The sequence below is a fragment of the Pipistrellus kuhlii genome, unplaced genomic scaffold, assembly GCF_014108245.1.
Source record: "Pipistrellus kuhlii isolate mPipKuh1 unplaced genomic scaffold, mPipKuh1.p scaffold_m20_p_8, whole genome shotgun sequence".
Taxonomy (NCBI): domain Eukaryota; kingdom Metazoa; phylum Chordata; class Mammalia; order Chiroptera; family Vespertilionidae; genus Pipistrellus; species Pipistrellus kuhlii.
The window spans coordinates 50,935,840-50,963,155 of NW_023425584.1; the positions used below are offsets into that span (position 1 = coordinate 50,935,840).

Consider the following 27,316-nt stretch of genomic DNA (forward strand, 5'->3'; position numbering starts at 1 on the left):
TAGTAAATATATTAAAAAAAAAATAAAAAACAAGATTGGGTGTGCAGGTTAACTTCTCATTTGGGATTCCATTCTCCTCCTGCATCTGCCTACTTCCTGGGGAGGGCAGCAGTAATTAGTAAATACTAGTTGCAGAATGAAAGTGTTATTAAATGCAAGATGCCCATCTCAATCAAATCTTACATAAGCAAGCTTTTCTAGGAGACAAGGGATTCCAATAGTCTGGATTTACAATCCAAAGTAAGGCACAACAGATGCTAAAATTACGCACTATGTCAACATAATATTTCCCCATTAAATGATAACTAACACCTTTTGTGATCATTAGTGTGTTATCTCCAGTGGAATAGGGATCATATTTCTTAGTGTCTCAGGAAGTTTATATTATTGCATTTTCCATTTTATAGTGAAGCAAAATTTTCCTGAATTTTGTATGCTTGCCTGTGGCTGACAAAAGCCCCCATTCTTAAGTGAAAGAAATGACCTTCTAACAAGTTGACAGTTATAAAACAGTTAATTTGAGTGAATGTTCATCCCCATTTCACTGTTGTCCCCACATATCTATGACTTCCTTGTTTTCTTTCTTCCTTTCTTTCTTTCTTTCTTTCTTTCTTTCTTTCTTTCTTTCTTTCTTTATATTTTTTAATTGATTTTTTTACAGAGAGGAAGAGAGGGATAGAGAGTTAGAAACATCAATGAGAGAGAATCATCGATCCCACTACCGGGGATGTGCCCGCAACTAAGGTACATGCCCTTGACCGGAATCGAACCTGGGACTTTTCAGTCTGCAGGCCGATGCTCTATCCACTGAGCCAAACCGGTTTTGGCGACTTTCTTGTTTTCTAAGACAGCAGTTACTTTTTTCTAGTGTCTGTGGAGAAGAGATGTATGAAGGCATGAAATAGACACGGGGGTCAAGTTTTTAGAAAAATTAGTTCTTTTGAATACTTTTTGAATAAAACTTGCAAATTGTCCTGTCGACCAGGAGTCTGTCCAGGAGTTCAACCAGAGGGCAGGCCATATGCCCATGGCCCCTCCCCCTGCCTGGCAGCGGCGATAGGCGGCCAGGATAAGGGCGGCCTTGGCTTGCAACTGGCAGCTGCTAGGGACCCTACCCGTGCACGAATTTTGTGCACCGGCCTCTAGTACAGTGGTTCTCAACCTTTCTAATGCCACGACTCTTTAATACAGTTCCTTATGTTGTGGTGACTCCCAACCATAAAATTATTTTTGTTGCTACTTCATAACGGTAATGTTGCTACTTTTAATGAATCGTAATGTAAATGTCTTTGTTTTCCAATGGTCTTGGGCTCTAGGCTCTACCGCAGTGGTTCTCAACCTGTGGGTCGAGAGCAAGGTTGCCCAAGACCATCGCAAAACACAGATATTTATATTACAATTCATAACAGTAGCAAAATTATAGTTATGAAGTAGCAACAAAAATAATTTTATGGTTGGGGATCACCACAACATGAGGAACTGTATTAAAAGGTCACGGCATTAGAAAGGTTGAGAACCACTGTTCTAGTATGTCTAATAAGAAGCTTCACAGCAAGCCACAAAATCATGGAAGTTAAAAGGAAAAATAAAAAAGCCAAGCCAATGGTCACAGGGCAAAAGCCCCTGGTCCCTTATGTTTTCTTCAAGAGTAAGTAAAATTTTAAAAACTGGTCTGGACTTTTTAAAAAATGTCAATGTCCTGAAAGAAAAGAAAAGAAAAGAAGAAAGGGAAACAGAAAGGGGGGAAAGTGGGGAGAGAAAGGGAAAAAGGAAAATCAAGACTAAAGAGTCATGACAATAAACAGCATATGATCTTTGACTGGATCCTGGATAGGGGAGAAGAAAATAAATGCTAATACTGAGACAACTGTGCAAACTTGAAAGTGAACTAGGTCTTAGATAGCAGTACTATATTCATGTTAGCTTTCTAGAGTGGTCACATAAGAGAATTTTTTGTTCTTAGGAGATAGATGTTGAAATATTTAGGAATGAAGTGCCATGAGTGTGCAACTTACTCTCAAATGACTCATTCAGGAGAAAAAGATTCTTGGTGCAGGATGGATGTTCACTGTACTAGTTTTTCAACTTTTCTATAAGTTTCATTTTTTTAAAAAAATAAAAAGTTGGGGAAGAGAGAAAGGAGTAGATAACTCTGCACCTGAATGGATGGTGAGATGTTATAAGCCTTAAGGCGGTAAAAGGAGACTGGAGCTATTGAAACTAATGCAGCTCATAAACCACATGTGAATCAGAAGTTTTCATTCACTGTTGCTAAAAATCAGCTATAGAAAAGAAAACATTATATATACTAATCCATCTAAACTTTCCCATGCCATCATTAAGTGATGAGACATATTAAGGCCCTTGTGTAGGGGCTGAACTAAGGTGCAATCCTCTTAGTAACATGTGAAAAATCCATTAGCGAATTCTGTACTATCATATATATCCTACATAGACAATACATACATAAAATCAAGAACATGAAAGAAAGATTCTTCTTTTACCTGGTAGAAAAAAATTTTTCCCCAATGATACCTTTTCTACTTAGAAATGCTTTTATTTTCCCATAAAGTTGTCTATTTTTGTTTTTTGTTAATGCTTTTTCGGTTATTTTACCCTGTACATGCAATTTCTCAATGTGTGCTTCTTTGAAAGACTTATATGACTGAGAACTTCATATTATTGCTACTCATGCTGATATGATATGTGTCATTTTAAGTTATTTCAGGTGAGTGTTACACAAGTAACACTCCTTGCCCAACCCTACTGGTCACTATGAAATGGAAATAACTTGATTTATCTTTTAATGATGAAAAGTCAAGAATGACTTTCATCATAATAATAAATTCCATTTATGCACCACTTCAGAGTTTATGAAGTGCTTTAATATATATTTCACTTCTTTGCATAGATGCAGCAATAGAAGAGAACAAGCAAGAAGACAGATAAGAAAGCTTACTGGTGTGATTAAGTAAACAAAGGTTATGTGACTTAGAGGCATCTTGAACATTTACAATTAGCTATAAAGGAAAAATTCCCTGCTGTGTTTTGTTGGAAATGAACAATTAGCAAATATTGCAGCAGGAAATGCAGTCTGGAGCTTTAAGCCAACAGTTGGAACCAGATTTACTTCTTTTTTAAACTAAGCCCTGAGCTCCCTGTGTTCTTGGGCAAATCAGTAGGCCAACAGTTTCTTCTATCAATTGGGGTTGGAGCCCCTGACCTTGCTTACTGGGGTGGCCTATGAGTTAGCAAACATCACTGAAAATTCAAGACACTATCGATAATCACACATTACTGCCTGTCTGCATCTCCTAAGAAAGCTGCAGAGCATGACAAATTGATTGATTGACTGATTGATTATGTTTCTTGCTTTTATACTTGTGAAAGGATATTCATGCATCAAAATCTGGAATACAATATTTTAAAGGTTCCAGGGGAAAACTAATGTCTTTTGATTCTCACTTATGCTCCTTGCCCCAACTCCAGGCCTATAATAAGGATGCAATCGGTGGTGGAAATCTAGAAAACATTGAAAGCTCGGTAGCAAGAACCCTCTGCTGCAAGTAACAGAATGCTCTGCAGAGGGGCCCAGCCTGATTACACTAACTATGCCAATATCACCAAGCCTACGCTTGTCATTTCTGGGATGCCAATGGCAAAATGACTTCTTTGCCAAGATTTTAAAGAGCTAAGGGAAAAAATTCTCCAAGATGCTGCAGTGGAGACAACAGCCAACTCCTTCCTCATGCTAAATGTGAAGCTGAAAATACAATTCAAAGTGACCAAGTAAGAAAGGCCTATACCAATGGCCTCAGAGGACAATTATATATTTGTGGTGTGGAGAAAGAATCCTACAAAATCCATTAAAAAAAAAGTGTCTCACTCTACTCGAAGACACAATAAAACTGGCATTCAAGGGCACAACTGGGCATTCTCCCTCCTGCCCCCATGTTTCCATGTGCCTGGATTTTGCTCTTGACTCCCTATTGCTTTGTCTCCCAATGAGAAGTGGCTTTTCTGACTAGTGACTTTGAGAAAAGGAACATGTGGGCCAGTATCTTCTGGCTGAGCATTGTTATTATAGCCTCTACTACAAATCATCAGAACAAAGTCTGTATGAGCACCTTCTGATCAGTATGCGTGCAGAGATGGTATAGGCGTATAGGCTGCTCAACTCTGGCCATAGGATAAGCCTTTTCCAAGTGGAAGGCTTACCGTTTTGGGTAGCTGAGTTCAACTCATGTAGAAAGCACTAGAAGCTATTTGCTATATATCAAGTTGCGGTTTTAAATCAAGCCATTATTGATAATAAAGTTGATAGGTTCATCTCCATCTGTTTGATTTCTCAATTAGTTCCGACTCAAAAGGGGAAGTATTCTTTTCATACTTCCTTTCTAGCACTCATAAACTAACTCATAAACCACAGCATCACCAATGACTCCACAAAAATGAAGAAACCCAAGAGGGCCAGCTGCCATGGCCAGGCATGTATTTCCTGTGAGGATACAGCTTTTACTGGTCTGCTGCAATTTTTTATGTTCTGAAACTGTCTGTGGACGAAAAATGAATGGTGCCCAGCTGCTTGATATGAGGCTGCATTTTTATTATAGGCTTCTAGTATAAATCACCAGAACAAAGCCTGTATGAGCTGCCTGAATGTCAGAGACAAACACAGTGTCACAGAACACTGTTAGGCAATTTTTTTTTAACTACTACATATTTATATCAACAAAAGATCCCTAAGCTTTAGTCCTCCTAGGAATCTTCGGCCATGTGTTTATATTTTATTTTCTACACATTCCCACCTCACTTTCTAGCATTTCAGACTTTTGGGAGCAGTAGTGTACCACATCTATTTTAAAGAGTTATGAGTTCTAAGTATAGCACTGTCTCCTCTAACAATGGCTCATTGTTGTGCTCAATCGCATCCAAGCACATATTTTGATGGGGGAAACAAACCTGCATGAGGGGATGTGGAAATGTGAGAAAAGCCCTTTCCAAACACAACACTAAAAGTTTCTTGCTCAGAAATGCATCTCTAGGGAGAGGAAATGCTGCCTTGATAGTTCCCTCACCAGGAAGGCGCACAGGGCCAGGTGAGAGAGAGGCTCTGCAGGCCAATGGGAGTCACTGGGAAGAAGGCAGAAGAGGTCCCTCAGTTCCCCATAGGTTCTCCCACCACAGGTGCTCCTCTCAGTTCAACACTATTGTTTTTTGTTGTTCCTTGAGATGGAATCATCATTTCCACACAAAGGTAAAGGGAATGGTTCATAAAGGATGAAAGTTGGTGGGGGAATGATAACCTTTCAAGGCCATGGGTGAGAGTGTGCAACCCTGCACAAGTTAGGGGAATTTGGAAAGAGCTCAATCACGAGAGATAAAATGAACCAAGATGCGTACAGATCTCAGCCTCAATCAGTGTGCAGAAATGCAATACACAGGAAATCACCATAGAAAAACTGCAGTCAGAAGAGAGTGATATCCTGGTGGCAGAGGAAAGGAGGTCAGAGAGATGTAAACATGTCTTTTCTGGCCCATTCAGAATCTCTGGGTCATGACCATTCATAACCTTGGCCACAGTCCCAACTATGTTGTCACATTCTCTGTTTCTTTTTTATAACATTTCAATCTTAATAAAGTCTCAGCCTTTAACCTAACTTTAGGTAAAAACAAGACTCTAGAATTGACTGTCTTAAGTTTACTCTCAGGAGGGATTGGGTTTCTATTTTATTAACTCTTTGGTCCAAGAACCCCAAAGCTAAGAGATAAACATGAAAAAAATAGTCCTGGCTTTGACCTAGGGCAGTGGTCAGCAAACTCTTTAGTCAACAGAGCCAAATATCAACGGTACAACAATTGAAATTTCTTTTGAGAGCCAATTTTTTTAAGCTTTAAACTATGTAGGTAGGTACATTGTTATTAACTTAATTAGGGTCCTCCTAAGCTGGCCTTTGTTAAAAACTCAAGGGGCCAAAGAGCCGCAGTTTGCAGACCACTGACCTAGGGCAACTGGCAAAAGCCAATGTAAAAGCTCTTTGGAGAGACTTGCTTTCAACTCAGCCACAAGATTCCCACTAATAAATCCCTGTCAAATATGGCTTCATAATCCAAAATTACAAAATGCACAAGAAGATCACATGTCTTTATCCAGAATCAGCACACACACACACACACACACACACACACAAACAAAGAAAAAGAAAAAAAAAAAGCAGAACAGAGTCTCCAAGAATTTCAGGCAATAGAATTACTAAACAGACTATAAAATAAGTAAATTCAAAATTGTTAAGAAAATAAAGAACTAAATATGTGGAAAAGGAAGAAGGTATTTCTAAAAATACAGAAAAGATTTAAAAGAGAAAAACAGGATTTCTATAAATGGAAGGTACACTCAGTGAAATAAAAAACAACAACAAACCTCAGTGGGTAAAGAGCAGAGTAGACTTAATGAAGAGAGAATTAGTGAACTGGAAGAAAGTGCAAAGAAGACCTTTCAGAATGAAGCATAGAGAAAAAAAATCTTAAAAGATTTTTCCATTAGCTAAGAAATGCCCACAGGCAGAGCTGCTCTCTTAATAGTGGGTCTGGGGAAATTCAGTATCTGGTGCTCTGAACTGGAGGCTAATTAGGTTAGATCTCCTTTTGCCCATCTCTTTCTGAATCAGCACTTTCTCCTCTTCCCAGGATTAGATTTCTCACCTAGTAGATCCTATTTAATAAAAGCCTCAGTAGCATCATGCCCTTGCCCAATGTCACCACAAGACAGCCGCCCTCACGTAGTGACAAAATGGCCACCGCAAGATGGTTGCCACAAGATGGCTGGCAGGGGAGGGCAGTTGTGGATGATTAGACCAGCAAAGGAGGGCAGTTGGGGATGAACAGGCCAGCAGGGAAGGGCAGTTGGGGGCGATTGGGCTCGCAGAGAAGGGGAGTTAGGTGCGACCAGGCCACAGGGGAGGGCAGTTGGGGGTGACCAGGCCACCAGGGGAGGGCAGTTAGGGGTAACAAGGCTGGCAGGGAAGGACAGTTGCGGGCAATCACGTTGGCAGTGGAGGGTAGTTGGGGGCTATCAGGCTGGCAGGGGAGGGCAGTTGGGGGTGATATCAGGCCAGCAGGGGAAGGCAGCTGGAGGTGATCAGGCCAGCTGGGAAGGGCAGTTGGGAGCAATCGGGCCGGCAAGGGAGCAGTTAAGCATCAATTAGGCAGGCAGGCAAGCAGTTAGGAGCCAGCAGTCCCGATTGTGAGAGGGATGTCTGATTACCAGTTTAGGGTAAATCCCATAGGTAGTTGGAAATCCCCCAAGGAGTTCTAGATTGGAGAGGGTACAAGCCAGGCTAGGGGACAGCCCCCCCCCCCCCCATGAATTTCATGGACCAGGCCTCTAGTATTGTAATAAACAGTACACATGATCAGTGTCAATACTGTGTGTGTGTAAGCATGTGGATGTACACCTATTAACCAACAGGGGTGGGCAAAAGTAGAATTACAGTTGTGAGTACATGAAACACAGAGTTCATTCTTTAATTACTATTAATTACTGTATTATTTATTTGTATTACAATGGTAAATTTAATTTTGCCCACCCCTGTAATATACATACATTTAGGTGTTAATGTTCTGAAATATATACAGACACATATACATGCAACTATGGTGAAAACAGACTGGAAGCTGAGCATTAAACTGGGAGGAACGCAAATTCTCAATCTAACTGGGACAATAAATAATTGTGTGACTGTTGGCAAATTACAACAGCTATCCTCTCATCTGTAATTTAAAAGGACTAAACTAAATTATTTCCAGGATCTCTTCTTACTGTATCAAGAAGCTAACCAGCTTTCATACCATCCATGTACTTTATTTTGTAGGACAGGTCTCTACTAAGAGCCTTGATCTTATTTACATTAATAAATGTGATAATCTGACTTTCTGGGCTAGAGCAGATAGAAATAATTATTGAGTAGTGAAAAATGAGCAAGGGATTCCTAGAACCAAATATACTGACAATAGCTTTAAAAAGGAGGAGAGAGGTAGGTGAGGAAACCTAAAGAATGGCCATCATTAGCCATTTACTGTAGAATCAGATAGCTTTCCACACCTCAATCACCCTTGAAGGCACCATTATATTACAACACTAAGCCACACTGATTTTGCTGATAACCTTAAGTAATTAAGAAAAGATTAGCTTATGTTCAATACACTCTATTTAAAAAGCAGGCAAGTATAAAATGCATTTTAGAAAGATTCCTATAAAGAGATTAAAAAATATCAAAAATGTTTTAGACTCCTGGAAAATTCTTTCAGATGGATTCCCCATGTATGCATATTTAAGTATGTGCAATTATATAGAGAAATATTAAGGGTGTTACATACATGTTTTTACATGCAAAGTACTGTCAAGTGGCCCAGAAAAGATCAACGAATTGCTTTTTAGAACATTACAATCAAACACAGAAGGATGGTCCATCAACTATATAATACAAACATATAGGGTCCCCCCAAAATATATACATACACTTTGAATTATAACAAAGGCAGTGTTTATTAAAATACATTTCATTTTCAAAATTGAGCTATAAGCTATTAAAGTTTGTATACATTTTTTTGGGATACTCTGAAGTGTTATAATTAATATAGTTAGTTTTGGGGAGATAAGAACATATATGTAATACTTTAATCAATAAATTAATTTTTAAAATATATAACTAGTCTTCATGTGAGAAATTTTGTATGTAAGTCTGGCGGAGAGGTGGGGAATGAAGATGGTTGTGAAGAGGGAAGCCTCAAGAATTCACTGAAAGCTGGACAAAGACTGTGACAGGGAAGGGGACAGGCACTTCCCACATGAGGGGAGGGGAAGCCTTGCTGCCTACTAAATGTGAAAGTCCATCATGAGTCATTGAGTTCATGGGAAACATCCAGTTAATGACATCATAAGGCAAGTCTGGATCATCAGAGAGTCTAAGAGCTGAGAGGGAACCTTCCCACATTTGTGTGTATGAGCTCATAGACTCAGTTCTTTTAAAGAGGCAAAACCCATCACCCCTGGACACTCTACAAATGAATAAAGAAGAACAACATAAAAGCACCTTGGAGAGTAACTGGCAAGACTAAAGTCTGAGAACACAATGTAATTATAAGTGCCACAGATTATATTAAAGCAAATCATTGAAATGGAAAAAAAATTAATAGAAAACTGTCATATTTGTCTTCTTAAATAACGAAACATCACCTAAGTGTGAATAGACAGAGAGGTAAATATAGATCTTATAATAATGTATGCATTAAATACTTTTTCCTATTGCTGTTTTCTTGAATTTCTATTCTGCGTAGAAGCTTTGAGTTAAAAATAATAACTTTTATAATAACATTTAGAATTAAGGGTCAGGAAAGTGTTTCAGCCTGATGTTCTCTAGAACCAAGTCAAGTATTTCTAAATCTATTAGGCCCTTCAAAATAGAAGTTATTAACAATATCTTCTCTGTTCAGAGCTAGAATATTGCAGATTTACCTAGCTTTAAATAAATCTATCAAAAGAAATTTTAAAAATAAATTAATCGTAAAGTACTTTACAAAAGCATTCACATTATCATTTCTTTAAGGAACAAGATCCCTGATGGTACAATCCGCAGAACACATCTCCAGCATGAAGCACACTGTTAGTTCCCAGAGGGCAGGCATCACATCAGATTTATTCACATCGCATTTTCCCCTGTTTATTCCCCTTCTTCTTGCTAATAGTGCTATATACTCTTGTGAATAAAAGAAAATTTTATACTATGTGGTGATCAATGTTTCAATTTCCATTCCACAGCTGTCAGGGCCAATTCCAAACACTTTTGATATAAAAAGCCCCAAATACTTTTTAAGACAGGCTGATCCTAAGACAAGAGGAGAATACTCTAGTTTATGTATGTATTAATACATACAGCTTTTAGAGCCCTTCCCCCAGAACATAAGCAGCATTTATAATGAGTAGGGGGTTCTGTGTTATGTGTAGATAAGAGCTACCAGACAAGCAAAAAACAAGGGCAGAGTCACTAGTTTCTAATTAATCGCACTGTGGAACAGCCTGACATGATCAGAAGTTACCTACGGACCACAGGCAAAGCACCTATCAGGGGGCATTGGCAACAATGTCTCTTTGCTTTCTCCTGCACGGAGATCAGCACCAACAAGGGGTAAGGATTTCAAATAACCAAGCATGTGTGTGTGTATGTGTGCAATGCATAAATTTCAAACAAACTGGATGCTTTGCTAAAACTGCACCATTACTGGAAACACTGGTAAATTATGAAACAAATAGACTTGTAAATCCCATGACATTTTATCAAACAGATATATTTCCTTCCTATTTCATATCCATATACCAAGTATTGTAAGTAGAGAAATTAAAATGACATGACAAATAGGAAATAACTGAGTCTAAGCAAATAGCTGAGGATCTTGTCTATAGCTGTATAGACAACTAATTATTTAATAAATGAAAGAAAACTGTGTATCAGAGTAAGAGGTTTTTGTTTTGTTTTAAACTAGGGCAAAATAATGAGTGAGGCTGAATCCCTGCCATAAAAACAAAGAATGCTGTTTTTAGCTGTAATCCTGCCTATAAGCAGGGAAATGGGCTGAATGACCTTTTCAGTCTGAAGATTTATGATGGGATTCCATATAATTCTAAAACTAAAGGTAAAATAAGAAGATAAAATGCCTGTGGTCCTAAGAAATATTCAGAAGAAGTGCCACAAATCAGAATGGGGGTGGAAATGGGGGATAAAAATGAGTATTATATGTAGAAACACAGACATTTATATATGCACTAGGGGCCCAGTGCACGAATTTGGGCACCCTGAAAGGAAATGTGGGTCAAGGTAGGCACAGGGGCGGGTATAGGTCCATTCTCAGTGCCCCCACACAGCTCTTCCCACCACGGCTCCGGTCCCCTATCTGCTAAAAGCCCCGCTCCCACTGCCGCTGATGGCATCGGCCCCGCTTACACCTGCTGCTGGCGCAGAGTGACTGGGGCTGGCACCAGCAGCGGGTGCAAGAGGGGCCAGCACTGTCAGATGGCCCCAATTGCCCCTTAGGAGAAGGGGGAGGTAGAGAAGCCCTGAGGTATGACTAGGACTGGCAGCCGCCACTCGCACCTGCTGATGGCAACAGGAACTGGCACAGGTACCAGCGGGTGCAAGTGGGGCCGGCACTGGCAGCAGCACATGGGAACAAAGAATTTTCAGTAACCACCAGAGGCTCAACCCAATGACCGTGACCAGTGCCCTGCCTTGGTCTGGCACCCCTGCTCCACCATCCCACTGTGGTCACCGGCCGCCATGTTCTGCGCTCTGCCACCTACTGCCAATGCCTGCCACGTTCTGCATGGACCCCTGATGGTCAGCGCACGTCATAGTGACCAGTTGTTCTACCATTTGGTCTATTTGCATATTAGGGTTTTATACATATATATTTACAAATAAACACACATAGCCAAGCTCAAAAGCAAAAGAGGAAATCTCTGAAGCTCACAGCAGTCAGCTGCAGCAAAGCGGTTAAGACTGTGAACTTGGAAGCCAGACCACACACACCTCAGAGACACTGTAGTTTCGGTTCCACAGCACCGCAACAAAGTGAGTAATAGTATCTTTGCTGGTGAAGGATCTTGCCTTCAGTTTGTAAAAAACAACAAAAACCCTGCAACATATATGAAGTTTAATAAAGTGAAGCACAATAAAATGAGTTATGCCTGTACTGGGTTTGTCCAGCCTCACCACTTACATTCTAATTGGGATGATAGGATCTGTGCCTCACAGAATTGTTATGAGGTTAAACTAAGTGAATAGATATAAGGAAAGCACCTAAACAGTGCCTGGCACATTAACATGCTCTCAGTAAATATTAGTTGATTTTGCTGCTATCATTATTGTTAATCAAGCTTAAGGAACACTAGATGATGTTCATTTAAAGCACCTTAGGAAAAGAAGTCAAGGCTGTGAGCCCATTGGGGTAGGCAGGTGGGAACCACAAACTCCCGGGACAGTCAGAATATATCCCACCAGCTGCAGGAGCCAACATGGAGAAGGCCGCCCACCTCAAGCATGGGCGAAAAGAGACTTGAAAAATCAGAGCCCCCGGCCCTGCCCTTGCCTTGGGCTTGGATGCTGGCACTAACCAATCTACGTGACAGACGGGGATGAAGAAATTAACATAGAACTTTTGTTCAAGAAAGCCTAGTGGGCCCTGGCAGCGGCCACCATGAATTCATGCCACAGAGACACCTCCACAGTCCAGGGGAGAGTCTTCAAGTGGAAAAATCACACTGTGCTCTGAGCCAAATACGTAAAAACAAATCCACACCTGGACATGTCCTGGGTAAAACTATCAGAGGGAAAAACACACACACATTATCTACAAAGGATGCAGACTTCTCATCAGCAATAATAGATGCCTGAGGACAATGGAATCATGTCTTCGAAGTGCTGAGGGGAAATACTGTCAACTTAGAATTCTATACCATCACTCAAGAGCTAGGGAGAAACAGAGAAGATTGGGGGCACAAGAAAATGAAGCAAGGGCATCACCCAAAGACCCAGAGGCAAGAGATACTAATAGAGGCAGGAAAGAGTGCCAAAAAGGAGAGTGAGACGTAAGAAATAGTGTTTACTAGAAAAGGAAGAAATCAGATGAGAGCTTCCTCAACCCTCCACAACCCAACCTAAAAAGTTGCCGATACCAGTGGACAGAGGGGCACACTTTCCCTCAGGTTACAGCGGGAGAGCTGTCTGTGCTCTAGAGACACTCCCTCTCTTCTCCTCCTCTCCACTCCCCTTCTCTCCTCTTCCGTTGTAACTTACACAAGAGATCATTTGTATAAGTTACAAGGTGAGATATTTTGCAATACTTACTCTGTCTCATAAGGATTTCTTCATGCTTGCTACTTTACAATATTTCTATTTAAGAAAGAAATATGCTGCCCCTTAGTGCATCTCCAAGATAAACTGAATTACACTTTAAGTCCAAAAAGTCAGGTCACGTCACCCTCAGGGAAAATGGGAAACTTCACCCTCAGGGGAAAAGGGAAATGCAAGACATGCATGAGCTTGGGTGTGAATGATCTATAATAGAATATGGATGAACTTATTCCTCCTAAGAACAGGGTAGGGTGAGCAGATGGATGCATCTGTCACTGTTTAGACTTTGGGAAGAAAAAAGAAAAGTTTCACCTGCAGAAGGCTGAGGAACCAATTGAGGTAATATTTGATGATTAATATTATCTTCATACGAGAGGCCCAATGCACGAAGATTTGTGCAAGGATGAGCCTTCCTTCTCCTAGCTGCCAGCACCGCCTTCACTCTGGCTGGAGCCACCTTTCCGCCTTCCTACACTCCCCAGAGGCCCAGAGTGGCTGGAGCTGTGCAGAATGCCTCTGTCGTCACCATGGCAACAACACAAGCATCCCACACTGCCCCTGGCTGTTCGGTGCCTGCATATGCAAATTCACTATCTTTGTTGGATTAATTTGCCTACTCACTCTTAATTGGTTGGTGGGCCTGGTGAAAGTACGGTTAATTTGTATCTTACTCTTTTATTAGTGTAGGTAGATAAAGTTTTTTAAAATTTTGTTGAAAACCCCTTTGACTCTTGAGAGTTTTAAACTTTTCACTCATTGGTTTAAAAAAAAAAAAAAAAAGTAAAATGCAAAAAAAAATAGCCAAAAAACAAAACAAAAATCATCTGACCAATTTAAGATTTAAAAAGAAGAGGCCTCCCCTCATATGACCAAAAATGTTCCAAAAGTATAGTCTTACAATCCTTTTTTCTTGTTTTATCAATTTAGACCATGACTTCTAGTTATGGTAGAAAAGAATTTAGTTTTTTTATTTTTCAATATCCCAGTTATATCTGTTTTTGTCAAACCAGTAGTTGGTGCCTTTATTATTATTATTATTATTGTTATTATTATTAGTTTATGTAAGTAGGTTTCTTTGCTGAACTGTTAAGTATACTATGGCTATGTTTCCTTTCTTAAACATTTAGTTTTTCTTGGAGTTAATAGGTCTCTTTCATTTGCTTCACTTTTTATTACCTATTGCTTATTCTTCTCAAAGACTCTAGTTTATATGTAAAATATCTTTTCCACACAAACATTAGATACCTGCTATTCCCAGTCCACCTCTCTTTTTTCTGGAGTCTCTGTCCTGGAGTCCTCCATCATCCCCTTCCTTCGGGCCCTCTGTGCCTGCTGCAGAGCTGGCAGTCTGGAACCTCTCCATTACTTCAGCAGTTTCCCATGATAATGGAAATTTTTGGGGAATCTGCCTGTCTGAAAATACCATTATTTTACTGTCACACTTGATTTATAGTGCTGTGTACCTAAGTTAGAATGACTTTTTTTTCCCCTAAGATTTTTTTTAAGGCACTGTTCTTTTCTCTTTGAACTTTGTGTTGCTTTTAAAAAGTCTGATGCCTTTCTGATTCCTCATCCTTTGCGCGTGGACCTTTTGTAGGGAGTGGCGATAGGGTCAAGCCTTGGATTGACCTGTGGCAGAGCCACATACAAGTCCTGGCACCATTAAGGTTGATCTTACAGTCCTCCCTTGTTCCTAGGTAGCTAATGGGTTGTGGGAGGGGCAATAAGTGCTGCCAAAATAAGGCTTGAGTAAGGAAATAGGTTTGAAACTCACAAGAACATTGTAAACATGTTGACCACTCCCCTTGTTTTGCTTTGTGTGATCTGACTATAAAATAAAGCTTCAGGTTACAGGCTGTGTCACTGTTTCCTCATCCAGGCACAGTGATCCTACCTAGCTTAAATGTATCTCTCTTCTTTAATCCTTCACTGCCCCTCCTCAGGTTCACCCCTGGCCACGCTGGACACGGTTCAACCTTTCATTTCTTTTTAAGTTTTAATATCTAATCTTTACCCCTGGCATTCCTACACTTTGGGATGAATTGCCTGGCCTGGGAGACTATTTTTACTCCTTGCTCTGGGTTGTTGGCAGGCCCTTTCCTTTGGAGACATGTCCTTCAGTCTGGGAAATTAATCCGTGTTATTTGTTTGATAGTTTCCTCTTGTCTATTTCTCTCTTCTGGAACTCTTATTAATCAAATGTTGGACAAAATGAGATTGATCCCCTCATTCCTCCCCTCCCCCCCGCATTGTCTAATTCCTTCTATGTATGTTAAACTTTTTTACTGAGAAACCTCTGCCCCTGACCTCCAATTCTCCCCTAGGGACATGTCCTTTCCAAACAAGTTTCTACAGATTCCTGCTTGAGAGAGGAGGAGAGAGAGCAGTTCCAGGTCACTTGAGGTCCTCAAGCAGGGGAGGTAAAAGGACTGAGTAGTCCCAGAGTTCAGTAAGTATCTGACCCCAGTGTCTTTTGCCTACTTGGGATCTTTAGGAGGAGTGTGTCGCCAGCTGACTTTCTCCCTAAACTATACATTTCTGTGGAGGTGTATAGCTGCAGAGGGTCAGGGAGAGAACCTTAGGTCTCACTGCTGTGTGCAGACTTTGTTTTCACCTCCCTCTGCAGATCCCAGCCTGACCTTTTCTTAAGCTGCACAGGACACACCATCTCATTTCTCACTAGTGTCTCTTTCTGCAGGCTTTCTGTCCCTTTCTTCTGAAAGAGTGAAGTCTGCTCTGCTAGTCAGATCCTTCTCCATCTACCATCACTTGTGCACTTTGGTCTTCTCTACTATTCTCTTGGAGGCTTATAACTTTTAAATTATTTTATCATTATTTCAGCAGGATTTCTTTGCGGTGGACAGAAAGGCAGATGAAATGTGTATGTTCATTATGCCATATTAATCAAATGCCTCTTTAACTGCCCTTCCTTCATTGGCCCATCAGCATTTTAGGAAAATTATTTTACTGCACTAAGAATATGTAACATAAAATATTCTCTCTTAAAACACATTTTTAAGTATATAATACAGTACTGCAGACTATAACTCTCTTAAACATTTAAATTTTCTCAAGCCTCTTCCATATTAAGGAAATCAGGACTAATAAAAAATTTCCCTGATGCCATGCCATGTCTTCTTGCACCTAACTTCTTTAAAGAGTTTTCCTTCAGAGCCAAACTTCTTTAAAGAGTTTTCTCACCTCTTCTTTCACACTCTCACTTCTTCTTCAACACTCGCCAATTTTCCAATCTATTGCCACTACCTTCTATTCCCATCACTCCACTGAATTCATGTATTTGTAGCTGAAAAACAGCATGTTTTCAGACAAAAACAATCTCTCCATAGACAAATACTCTAAGCTGGAGGGAGGAGCAGACAGACACCCTATACTTGTCTTCCCCCAGAGTGACCCAACATCAAATGAAGATGACCTTAGATACTGTTTGCAGGGACAAAAAGGACAAGTAAGGAAAATGTTCTGAGATAAACTGCCCCAATACAACCAAAGCCCTGGAAGAGCAGGCACACTGGAGGCACTGCTCACAACCTGCCACGCTGGGCAGTGACCCTAAGAAAAGTAAACCTTTATACCGACACATCTTCCAGCGCTCAGTACAACCAGCTTTCACTTGGATTTAAATGTGAGAGTATGGACTTCACCTATGATAATTCTCCCACCCCTTTTCACCACCATATATACATATTCTCTAAAGATGACAGGAAACGCCACCTCTGAAACTGTATGTTCTAGACAGACTATGAGCCATTTATTAGCACCAATAGGCACACTGTTCCTTCCATTCTAGAGTTGGTTGAAATTCAGCCAATTCTATGAAAGTATACGCTAAAATTTTGCTGATGAGTATGCTAGACCCAGTCATTCCTTCAGCTTAAGTAAAAATAAGTAGATAAATGAGTAGTTAATGTATATTGTGGTTGAATCCCCCCCCCTCCCCCATTTTGATCACTTCTTAATTTTCAACAACCATAATCATTACTGGCCTTATATTGTAATATCCTGTGATATATATGCTGTTGTTTCCTTTTACTGAAGTTGCCGGAAGCCAATTCCAGCATGTCAGTAGGGCTGAATCATTTGGAAATGGCTGAGAGCATTTCCCCAAACCTGAAAAGGAGACTTAAATGACTGCTTGCTTGCTGCCAGACAGCTGAGGGCATTTCAATCTACTGTTATTGCCTCCTGTTGGCCAAACACCTAGAGGTGTCGAACTCAATCAGAGAAGGGGCCAAAATCTAAAATCCAGCCTAAATCGCGGGCCGAATGGTTTACTGAACAGTCATAAACTGTCATTGTGATGGAAACGCATCGGAGTGCAGTGATGACAGCGCGGTGCGGGCCACATTGCAAGGCCTGGCGGGACGGATTTGGCCTTTGGGCCTTGTGTTTGACACATGTGCCTTAGGCAATTCTCCCAATCTGACAATGGAGTCTATGTACTAAACCCTGGCCTTTGATATGTAATAATATATCTACCTTGCTTTAAGACAATTTGTGTAAATAAAAAGCAAGGGGTCCAGAGAGACAGAAAAACTTGGTTCCTTCAGCTAAGTCTTCTCTGGCCCCCCCATAATGCCTTCCAAAATAATGTTTCATCTCTGGACTCTTGATTAATTTACACACAACATCTCCAGATTCCTAAAACCCTTCTAGATGCTGGATCAAGACCACAGGCATGAAGTCCTCTTCCTTCATTTATCTGCCTGACTTTTACCTGGCCTCTCAGATACCACCTCATCCAACACCCTTTCTTAACCAACTATACCCTACTCCAATTCCTCATAACAGTCCTTCTCTTACTTATTACCTGTCTCATACTCTGCCTATTACCCCCCCCCCCCCAGGAGTAATCACACAGTATTCTACTTGTTTATAAAATACACTTCCCCAAATAGTCTTTGAACTCAAAAGCAAGGATCATTGCTCATCTTTATTTTCCAGTTTATAGCACAGTGTCCAATATTTAGTAGACATTCTAAAATGCATGTGAAATGAGTAAATAAATGGATGAATAAACATGCTATTTAGACTTAAAAAAAATTATAGAGATGGGTCTTTAGAAAACATTTACTCCATCCTATTTCATCCAAAATTCCCTAAGCAAATATTTCCTAAGAGCTGTGCCAAGATATTAAAACAAAGAAATCATGATCTATGTTCAATAAAACATAAACACTTTCTAATGTAAAGAGTATTAAATAAAAATCTTACCGGCAATGTTCCAGGCAGAGATGCATCAAAGAAAGATACTAAAGAATTTGGAGGTGCTGCAAAGTGGACTTGAGATCCAGAGAAGAGTTTCGAGTTCGAGGAAATCTGGGCATGAATTTCCAAACCCACCACGGCTGCCCATTGGTGTTCACTAAAGAGAAAGATATAATGGTTAAGCAATAGTTACATCTGTCACCATACATAAATTTCTATGAGCCTAAGCCACAAATGTTAATTTCCTATTTGTTTTTACCTTATTAACATTTTATTTTCTTACATTTAAAAATGTGTCATCTTGTATTAGTGCTTAAATCAAAAGCAATTCATGATAAACACCTACAAGACCAGCAAAATAAAATTCATTTACAATGTGGCATAGAGAGCTCACTGTACAAACAGTAGGCCACAGAGAAAGGAACAATTTGACATCTTAATTTAAAAATGGGTATCAGGTAATGTTTGCTTGGCTGACTTCAGTGAAAAACAGCCTTTTCTAAATTAACTGTCCTTCATGAATTAATCACTCAGCAAATGAAGAAAGCTGACCTTGTACACATTTTTAGAGTTAACATCAGGATTCTACTACTAGAGAAATAATAATAGCTGCACATCTCATTTTCTAAAAAGAGAAATTGTTATGTTTTCAATTCCTTTTTATAACAATGGCTCACAAGTGAAATTATCAGTGACATGGATATAATCGATCACTACTAAATAATAGTCCTGGAAATTTTGTGCACAGGAAAACATTAAACCATCAATTTGGCTTTTCTTATTTTTGTCCCCAAATCACTTTCAGTTACCCATATCTAGGTTCAAGTTCTTTTGCCTATCTGCTTATGTTTGATGGCTATAAAATCTAAGAAGCTGTTAAAAGCTGTAATTTCTCTTATCTGACCACCCCTCTGTTGGATCTTTGAATGTTCCATATACAGGTCTCTCCAGGTTCTTATAAGTGTTCCTCCAAAACCCAATTTGAAGATAGCCTATTCACCATACTCTTCTCATACTTTGTTCCTATCCTGCTTTTTCCCCAAGCTATTTTCTATATTATCTAGATTTTTGTTTACATGTTTTAGATTTTGTTTCAATCATTCCAACATATGAAGTTCTATATCTACAATATTGTGAGATTAATTTTTTTACAGTTTAGAAGCATTGCCTATAATTGAGAGGAATTAAATGAAGACTTCAGTAGAAAGTCTTCATTTCCCCAAAATATTATTCAAAGTACTTTTTTCAGTTTCATTACATGAGAGAAAAGAAAAATACTTTCCATTCAGTGAGGTGATCTAATGAAAAGTACAGAAATCAATCTTCTGTACACTTTCCCCTCTGTTCCTCCAATTGAGAAAGACAAGTAATGCCAACCTAACTATCTCATAAAAGGTTACAGAATAGACATGTGCCTTATACTGATGTATTTAAAGAGAAACTGTTTAAAAGTCTTACATAGTAAAGAATTAACAAGCTGTTCAGGGGATATCTAGCAAAATAAGCAAAGCTCTCTACACAGCCAGAGCGAAGATTTCTTGTATTGGCTGCAGCCTCCTGTGTCTAGACACATATGTTCACCATGAGAGGCCTCCACAGCAGGTGGTGCTTCCTGACCATGGACATGGAAGCCACCACTATCCAGCGCTTATAGGTCAAGGCTCCCTTTCTACCGTTAGAACATTGCTGGCCCACAGTAATGCTAAATGTCAGCTATAAATAAGATCCCGCTTCTAGCGGCACAGACCCCACTGCCAGGGCGATTAGTAAGGTGACTGAATCCACTCTTCCGTCTGTGTAGCTTTCACTTAACATCTGCGTGCGGAGACCGGTTTTGCTCAGTGGGTAGAGCGTCTGCCTATGGACTGAAAGGTCCCAGGTTCGATTCCGGTCAAGGGCATGTACCTTGGTTGCGGGCACATCCCCGATCAGCTGCCTCTTGCACGGTAGGGGGTGTGCAAGAGGCAGCTGATCGGTGACTCTCTCATTGATGTTTCTAACTCTCTATCCCTCTCTCTTCCTCTCTGTAAAAAATCAATAAAATATATTTTAAAAAAGAAAGAAAACACTTGCGCATTCCCCCAATACACCACACATCTATTTGGGGAGAGCGGTTTCTGTGCGGAGGCGGGGCTCACAGAGGACACATCTTGTGCTTTGCAAGCTGCAAGTTACAGCCCAACGCCCTCCCACTTCACAGAATGTCCAAACTGACTGCGGAGCTGAGTGGCCCTCATCTTCCCAGTCCCGCAGTTGCCCCTCACACTGGATTGGGCAGTATGTTATGAAATCGTATACCCTTTCCTCGGCTTCTGGGCCGTGGCGAGGGGCTGCTGAGCCACTGAGCTCTGTCCCCTTTTCCCGCTGGACCTGGACCCAGTCGGAGACCCTCTTCCGTGGCGAGGACCGCGGTCAATGTTGGCCAAAATCCAACGCCTAGCGGGACAGCTCCAGCGCAGCACGGGCGCCGCCATTGCTCCACAGCCGTGCGTCAGGTGACGCAGCCGCCCTCTGCCGCAAGGGTCTCTGGGAAGTGTAGTTCTGGAAACGTGTAAAACTCTATAGGCTCCAACGGGAAGACCTCCATTCCCGGCGAGCATTGCGAATTGGAGGCTGCAGGCACCCAGGCGGGGAGGGGAGGGACAGAGAACTGGAGGAGAGAGAGAGTGAGGGTTTCCGGGTCAGAAGGGGTGACTCCTCCTAGCGGGGAGTTGGAGAGGTTTGTGACTGGGAACAGCACGTGTAAGAGTTTGAGGGAGAGCAGGTGGTGAGGAGAATCCGAGGCTGAGAAAAGTGGCTGGGATTTTATACCACAGTTAACGTTTCGAACTGAAGTCAATGACCTTGACCTATCTAGAAGAATTCCTGAATCCCCAAACCCGCTCAATCATTTTCTCTGTCTACTGTCCCACTTCACACACCAATGTGTGCATTAATGCAACAAATACTTATTTGCGAGTCTATTCAATACCAGGCACATTTCTTAGGCACTGGGGTTGCAGAAGTGAACAAGACAGCATGCTCATGGAGCTTCCATACTTGGGAGGGAAGACATACAGAAAAGTTAACAAAAACTGGATACTTTCATGCCGGTGAAAAGTGTTAATACTAAAGGAGAGTTGCTTGGAGACAAACAGACCTACGTTGAGCCCTTCTAGTGCATTTTAACTTACAGGCATAACTCGTTTTATTGCACTTTGCTTCACTGCACTTCATAGGTGTTGCATATTTTAATAAAATGGAACTTAAGACCCTCCAAGAGCAAAAAGATGATGGCTCACTGAAATACTGTACTTTATTATGATGGTCTAGAACCCAAACCCACAATATTTCTGAGGTGTGCATATACTTGCTTTATTATGGTGGTCTGGAACTAAATCTGTATGTCTCCTGAGTATGCCTACTTTCTCTTTTATGTTCTTGGCCAGTATTCGAAACAGCCTTGATAGCAGATGCCATCATTCCAGTGGACTTCCTTTATTTTTCCTGCTTGGAAACTCATACCCCTTGTTGAAACTATCATTGTTTTCCTGAATTTGTACACACAACTTAGTCATTCAGCTATTCTCTATTATGTCTCCCTATTTTAATTCTCCACATAGTACTTAGGAAGATCTGATGTTTATGGAGAATTTGTCTTATTCAACACAGTATTACCAGAGTACAAAATAGGCCCCTCACAAATATTTGTTGAATGAAGGAGGGCAGTGTGGATAATGCATTTGACAAAGGATGGTATGGATATCTTTTTTTTTTTTTTTTTTTTTTTTGTAGGGAGGTGATGAAATAGTGTCGTGGTGGAGGCAAAGAGAAATTGACCTATGTGAGACAGCTTTAGAAAGTATGAGTGAAGTATTTGGTGATGGGTTGGATATGATGGTGGAAGGCTAATTTCTGACTTGTATAATTGGATGAGTGATAGAGCTATTCATCGAGATAAGGAAACTAGAAGAGGATTTGCAGGAAAATATGAGTTTGGTTGCCTTAGTGACAAGAGAAGTGAAGTAGGCATCTTTGATGCCTAACTGAATATGGAACAGGGGAAAGGCCACATAGTCTGCATACTGCACACTGATAGATTTTTAGTTATTGATCAATAAATAATCTATTAATTAGACAGTTATTACCTACAACTATTCCCATTAATACTCTGATACAAATATGATATGCAATTTAATTCATTTGTGTAGCCAATTTCAGTCACTCTCCTTAAAATTGTCATTATTTACTCTTTCTATCCATTTTATTTTTTCACCCACTATCATTGATCCAAATTGCTAAACCAGAAATATTTTCACATGATCAAAAAGGAAAACGAGAGACATGACAGAGACCACAAAGTAGAATTAGAGATTTGTTCCGAAGTTTATCTCTAATTATTGTTCTTCTATCATATTCAGATTACTCTTTGGACCCTTCTATAGTTTCTCTCCTATATGAGTTTCTACATTTCCTACCTTTACTCTAGGATAGCTTGGTTTCTCTTTCTCGTGTAGCTCCTTAGGTCTTTCTGGCCCAGACTTGGTTGGGGTCAGGAGAGTCCCACTCTGATAGACCTGCAGAGGAGAGGGAACCCGGTATCTCAGAAATGAGCATGGGAATCCTTTAGCCAAAAGGAAAGGGAGCACCTTGCTACCTTACCATTGCTGATCAGAATGCTTAGGAGGCAATTCACTCCCTAACAAGAAGAGCTGGAGATGTTTTTGAAAAACCCTGTAAGAGATAGCAGCACACCTGATGAAAATCCTAATTTTATGGGCAAAATGAGCTATAATGGAAACATCTTATGCAGTGATAGCATATCACTTCAAAAACTACCACCCCACCACTAGAGGGAGAGAAAATCCTATGCATAAAAGTGGATTTGATTCCTTTTGCAAATGGAAACCTTCCCGTTCATTGCATATTGCACAGCTTTTTCAAAATCCCAGAAGAGCTAATGACTCTATTCTCCTCTCTAGGTTACCTGTCATTTCCCGAAATGCCCACTGGTTTCCTCGTGCTTGATCTGGTGTCTAGGAGTGCATTGTTTTCTAAGCATCCCTCCTCTCTTGCTCCTTAGCTCATCAGGTGCTGCCACTGAGCCTCTTACCATGGGACCATTTCTTGCCTTCCTCCTGCATGCCAAATCAGGTATCTGTCAGAACTCTTACTGACAGACAGCTTTCTACCCGAGAGAGCTATTTCGGTTCCACCAAAAAGGTAGCTGTCATCTGGAAGACACAGAGATTTTCATTTTCAAGAAGCTCGAAGAGGTAGCAGAACAGGGTTTCGAGCAAAAAAAAAAAAACAACAACCCCATTTTCTTAGGGAGAGTTTCTCAGCTTTTATTTTATTCATGTAATTGACATCGTACAAATAAATTTAGAACAAGTTTTTTTTTTTTTTAAAGAGATGTAAACCAGAGCTGAATTTCAAGTTGTTACTTAAAAAGTATACCTAACGTAGTGAGAAAGTATATCTAAAGCACTATGCTTGGTTTTGTTTAGTATTCTTCAGAGAGCTTTTGAATATCAGAGTTGGAACGCATTGGCTTGTCTCTCTATGTTTGACTTAAAATCCCCAGGTATCTAAAGGAACACATTGATTTCTGAACACAAATCATTTGCTTCCAAATCTAAGTTATGTTTAATTGTCGTCACTTCATTTCTCATCCTTTCACTGATTTGGGGATGGGGGTATAGTGCGAAAACATGGGATTCTAGGGCTTATTACATCCTCAGTAACCCGAGTACAATGTGAGGAATGATATAAGTGGTTCTAAGTTTCCTTTTTTTTATTAAAAAAAATGAAGTAAACAATTTTAACACAAACATTAAAATTTCAAGTAAAATTAAAAGATCATTCCTATTATTTATTTTAATAATGTATCATGGCAGTGTGTCTAAAAATCTATTTATATACAACTTTGAATCTTAAAATTAACCTATTCTTTAATAAACTATTTTTGTCCCATGGCAACAAAGGCTTTAAAGATGGTTAGCAGATTAATAAACAGAATGCCCTTTGCAGTCTAACAGAGCTGGATGTGAATTCTTATCTTAAAAAAAAAATATATATATATATATATATTTTTTTTTTAAATTGATTTCAGAGAGGAAGGGAAAGGGGAAGGGAAAGGGAAACATCTATGAGAGGGAATCATTGATCGACTGCCTACTGGAGATCCAGCACAACCTGGGTATGCGCCCTTGACTGGGATCAAACCCTGGACCCAGCAGTCTACAGGCCAACACTCTATCCATTGAGCCAAACCAGCTAGGGCCATCATAGTATTTCTTAGCACAATTGTGAGTTTGGTCCCTCTGTGGGACTGGTAGTTTCTTTCTGTTTTATAGTTGTAGCACCCAGTCTGCTGTATTGACATTTTATGACATGTAGGGAGGGAGTGAGGGTAGCTGGGTCAGTATAAATTCTCTTTTAAAAAGGAGAGGGGCGAGGGAACACCTCACTTAAAGTGAAGTACATATGAGAAAAAATGACAGCAAAAATTTTCACATAGGAAGTTCTGATTTTGAAAAAGTCCTGTTTTCTGAAAACATAAGTTCCTTCTTAGAAAAGCCACATTTTAAGACCAAGTCAAGTGCCATTATGGGAAGAAGAAAGACAGGGAATATGTGCATGCCGGGCATCTGAGAGAACAGGATTCATTTCCTTTTATTTAACCATTAAGTCTTGATTCTGATAAAATACTGATGTGAAGGGAACAATTCCTTTCTCTAGAAGATTGCTTTGAGGCAAAGAAATCTATAACTTTTTCTTCCTTTTCAGGGCAAGGAATAGGATAGCCCTTTCCAATGTCTTTGTAGAGATGAAGTGCCATCTGGGGGAGATGGGCCAGTACATTGCTGCCATTAGATTTACCCAGCCCATAAACTGTAATCTCTCCATGTCTTAGCTTCTTCGGTCTGGTCTCAAGTAATGGTTTGCTGTTTTCCCTGACTCTTTCTTTGCTAGAAATCTGCATAGTACTGGAAGCAAACGAGAATTATGCGTAAGAAATAAGTTCCTCTTCTACACATCCCTCTGCCTCACCACTTATTTGAAAGGAGATACTCCTCAGTCAAAAGAAGTGAGTCCCAGTTCATGTTAAGCTTTGTGTCTCTGTAAGCTATGTTTAGCATGTGGTCAGATCCTTGCTATGCACTAAGAAGCTCTAACATTTGTGTTAGGAAATTGGGGATTTGGCCTTGAAAATTAAAGAGCTTTTAACACACACACACACACACACACACACACACACACACTTCTAAGCAGGATCTTATTTCAGTTCACAAATAATTATTGAGAGCTTTTAGATTCTGTTTTTGTATGTCAGATGGTTCTGTTGGTTTTAAGTTTAAAGATTTTCAGGAGCAAAAAGTATCATAGTAAATAACTAGGCTACCAAGAACCATGGGCTTTGATGATACCTTTCCTTCACTGAATGAACAATGAACTCTTATTTGATAAGTGAGGGGACAATATATCAGAATCCACCAGGTGGCCCAGAGAGAACAGAAAGGTGAATATTACACATCATGCCAGGTAATCCATGTCTTTACCTGTGAGTTTCTGAACTAGGATCTGCCCTTGAACCAAGAATGGATGGGCTGCACAAAGCAATAAAGGCTGAGATCTCGTGGGTGCCAGAGCCTTCAGGGCTCACTACCATTTAACATATGGCAGTTGAGAGGAAATTTTTCCACAAAAAGGTGCCAAGTTGAATTAAAAATCAAGCAGCTCAATTCAAACACATGAGCAATTAAACATTACAACTCCTGAGATAAATGCAAAGAGAGAGACAGAAAAAAGTTCCCAGTGACTCATGAATACTCATCTTAGAGGGAAAGACCAGCACAGACATTATTCATGTCCCCTTGGTGTCTGACTCTAGATTCTAATTCAATAAGATTTGATAACTTGACCCAACAGTGATTTCAAGTTGATGTTGATTTTACACTTAGACCAGCTTTGCTACTAAAAGGCATTTTCACTTCTCTCACACGTAATAAAAATGAAAGGCAATAATGTTAAGAATGGGACTGAATACTGTGTTTTCCATAAGACAAAAGTAAGATTACATTAAATGCCATCCTAGCAAATAAGAGCCCATCTAGCCTAATATCCTATCTGTGTTCATTCTTTAAAGCTGTTACCATTTTTTTTTTTTTTTGCCACAGTACATTGGTATCAGTGGGAAACATTTTACAGTGATTCAGAACCCATGACTCTTTAAAATTTTGTAGATTCATTAAGTAAATGCAATATATTTAGTTTGCCACACCAAAATTCACATCATCTGGTGAAATGTTCTCACAATTTATGAGGGTCAGTTTGGCATTTCACAATATCTCAGTTTATTGTCCTTAATGGATGTCAACATGAAGAATCTTGAGTTTAGGAAAGAAAATATTTGTCTTGCTTAGTTTTCTACACCAGCAACCAATTTAGATGCCTGGGGCCTTTCTCTTGGGATCTATGACAAGAGGACATTAGCTGCTGTGTAACAACCTCCCTTATAGAAATTCTGTTTTGTAGCTCACTTCCCCAAGGAAGACCAAAAATATTTTGCCATTGGTCTACATTGTTTATTATCTCCTTCTGGAAATGTCAACTAAACTTATCCTTATGCCCTTGTGTTCTCTTTACCCAACAGAGATCTAAGGTGTTACTTATTTCAAAGTGATAATATCCCTTTGCATTGGTTCTGTTGGGCAATGGATCATATGAACTGTGCTCTCACTGTGTAAGTTAATAGTTGTTGTCCATGGAGTTGAAAAATATAACTGAGTATGTGTGAGTTTTGTTGGGTTTCTATGACTCAAAGATTGTGTTTACTCTTTCTTTTTTCTAAAAATGCTATTACTTATTTTCAGTTGTCAAGAAACAGCAGGCTTGGAAGTGGTCATTTTTACTCTATCTGGAATGTAATGTGGCAGGACAGGCCAAATTACGGAAAATTAATTAGTTTCTGTTATAAGACTCATGTGTCTCAGGTCCTGCTCTGCCTCCAATTCTGTCTATAGCTAAAGTCTGCTCCTTTTCAAGGGGATTCTTAGGAGATAACCATCCAAAGATTATTTTCTGTAGCAAAATCCAGATAAGACATAGGGTTTAATCTTTGTTAATTAAGATAGCAGCAGAAAGGATCACTTCACTTTCTATGTTTTTACACCACATACTCCTGAAAGAGTAGTTAACAT

General features: G+C 39.9%; 1 protein-coding gene across 3 annotated transcripts in view; it reads right to left on the reverse strand.

Annotated features, from left to right (window-relative positions):
- Positions 1–20,642, reverse strand: part of GATB (glutamyl-tRNA amidotransferase subunit B) — a 78,163-nt gene extending 57,521 nt beyond the window's left edge. For all 3 annotated transcript variants that reach the window (XM_036424787.2, XM_036424786.2, XM_036424784.2), the window contains exons 1-2: positions 20,430–20,642; positions 18,138–18,288 (exon numbers count right to left, since the gene is read on the reverse strand). In XM_036424787.2, coding sequence (XP_036280680.1) covers positions 18,138–18,288; positions 20,430–20,605 — 327 coding nt within the window. In that variant the 5' untranslated portion in view covers positions 20,606–20,642. The remainder of the gene's footprint in view (positions 1–18,137; positions 18,289–20,429) is intronic.
- Positions 20,643–27,316: the final 6,674 nt, after the last annotated feature.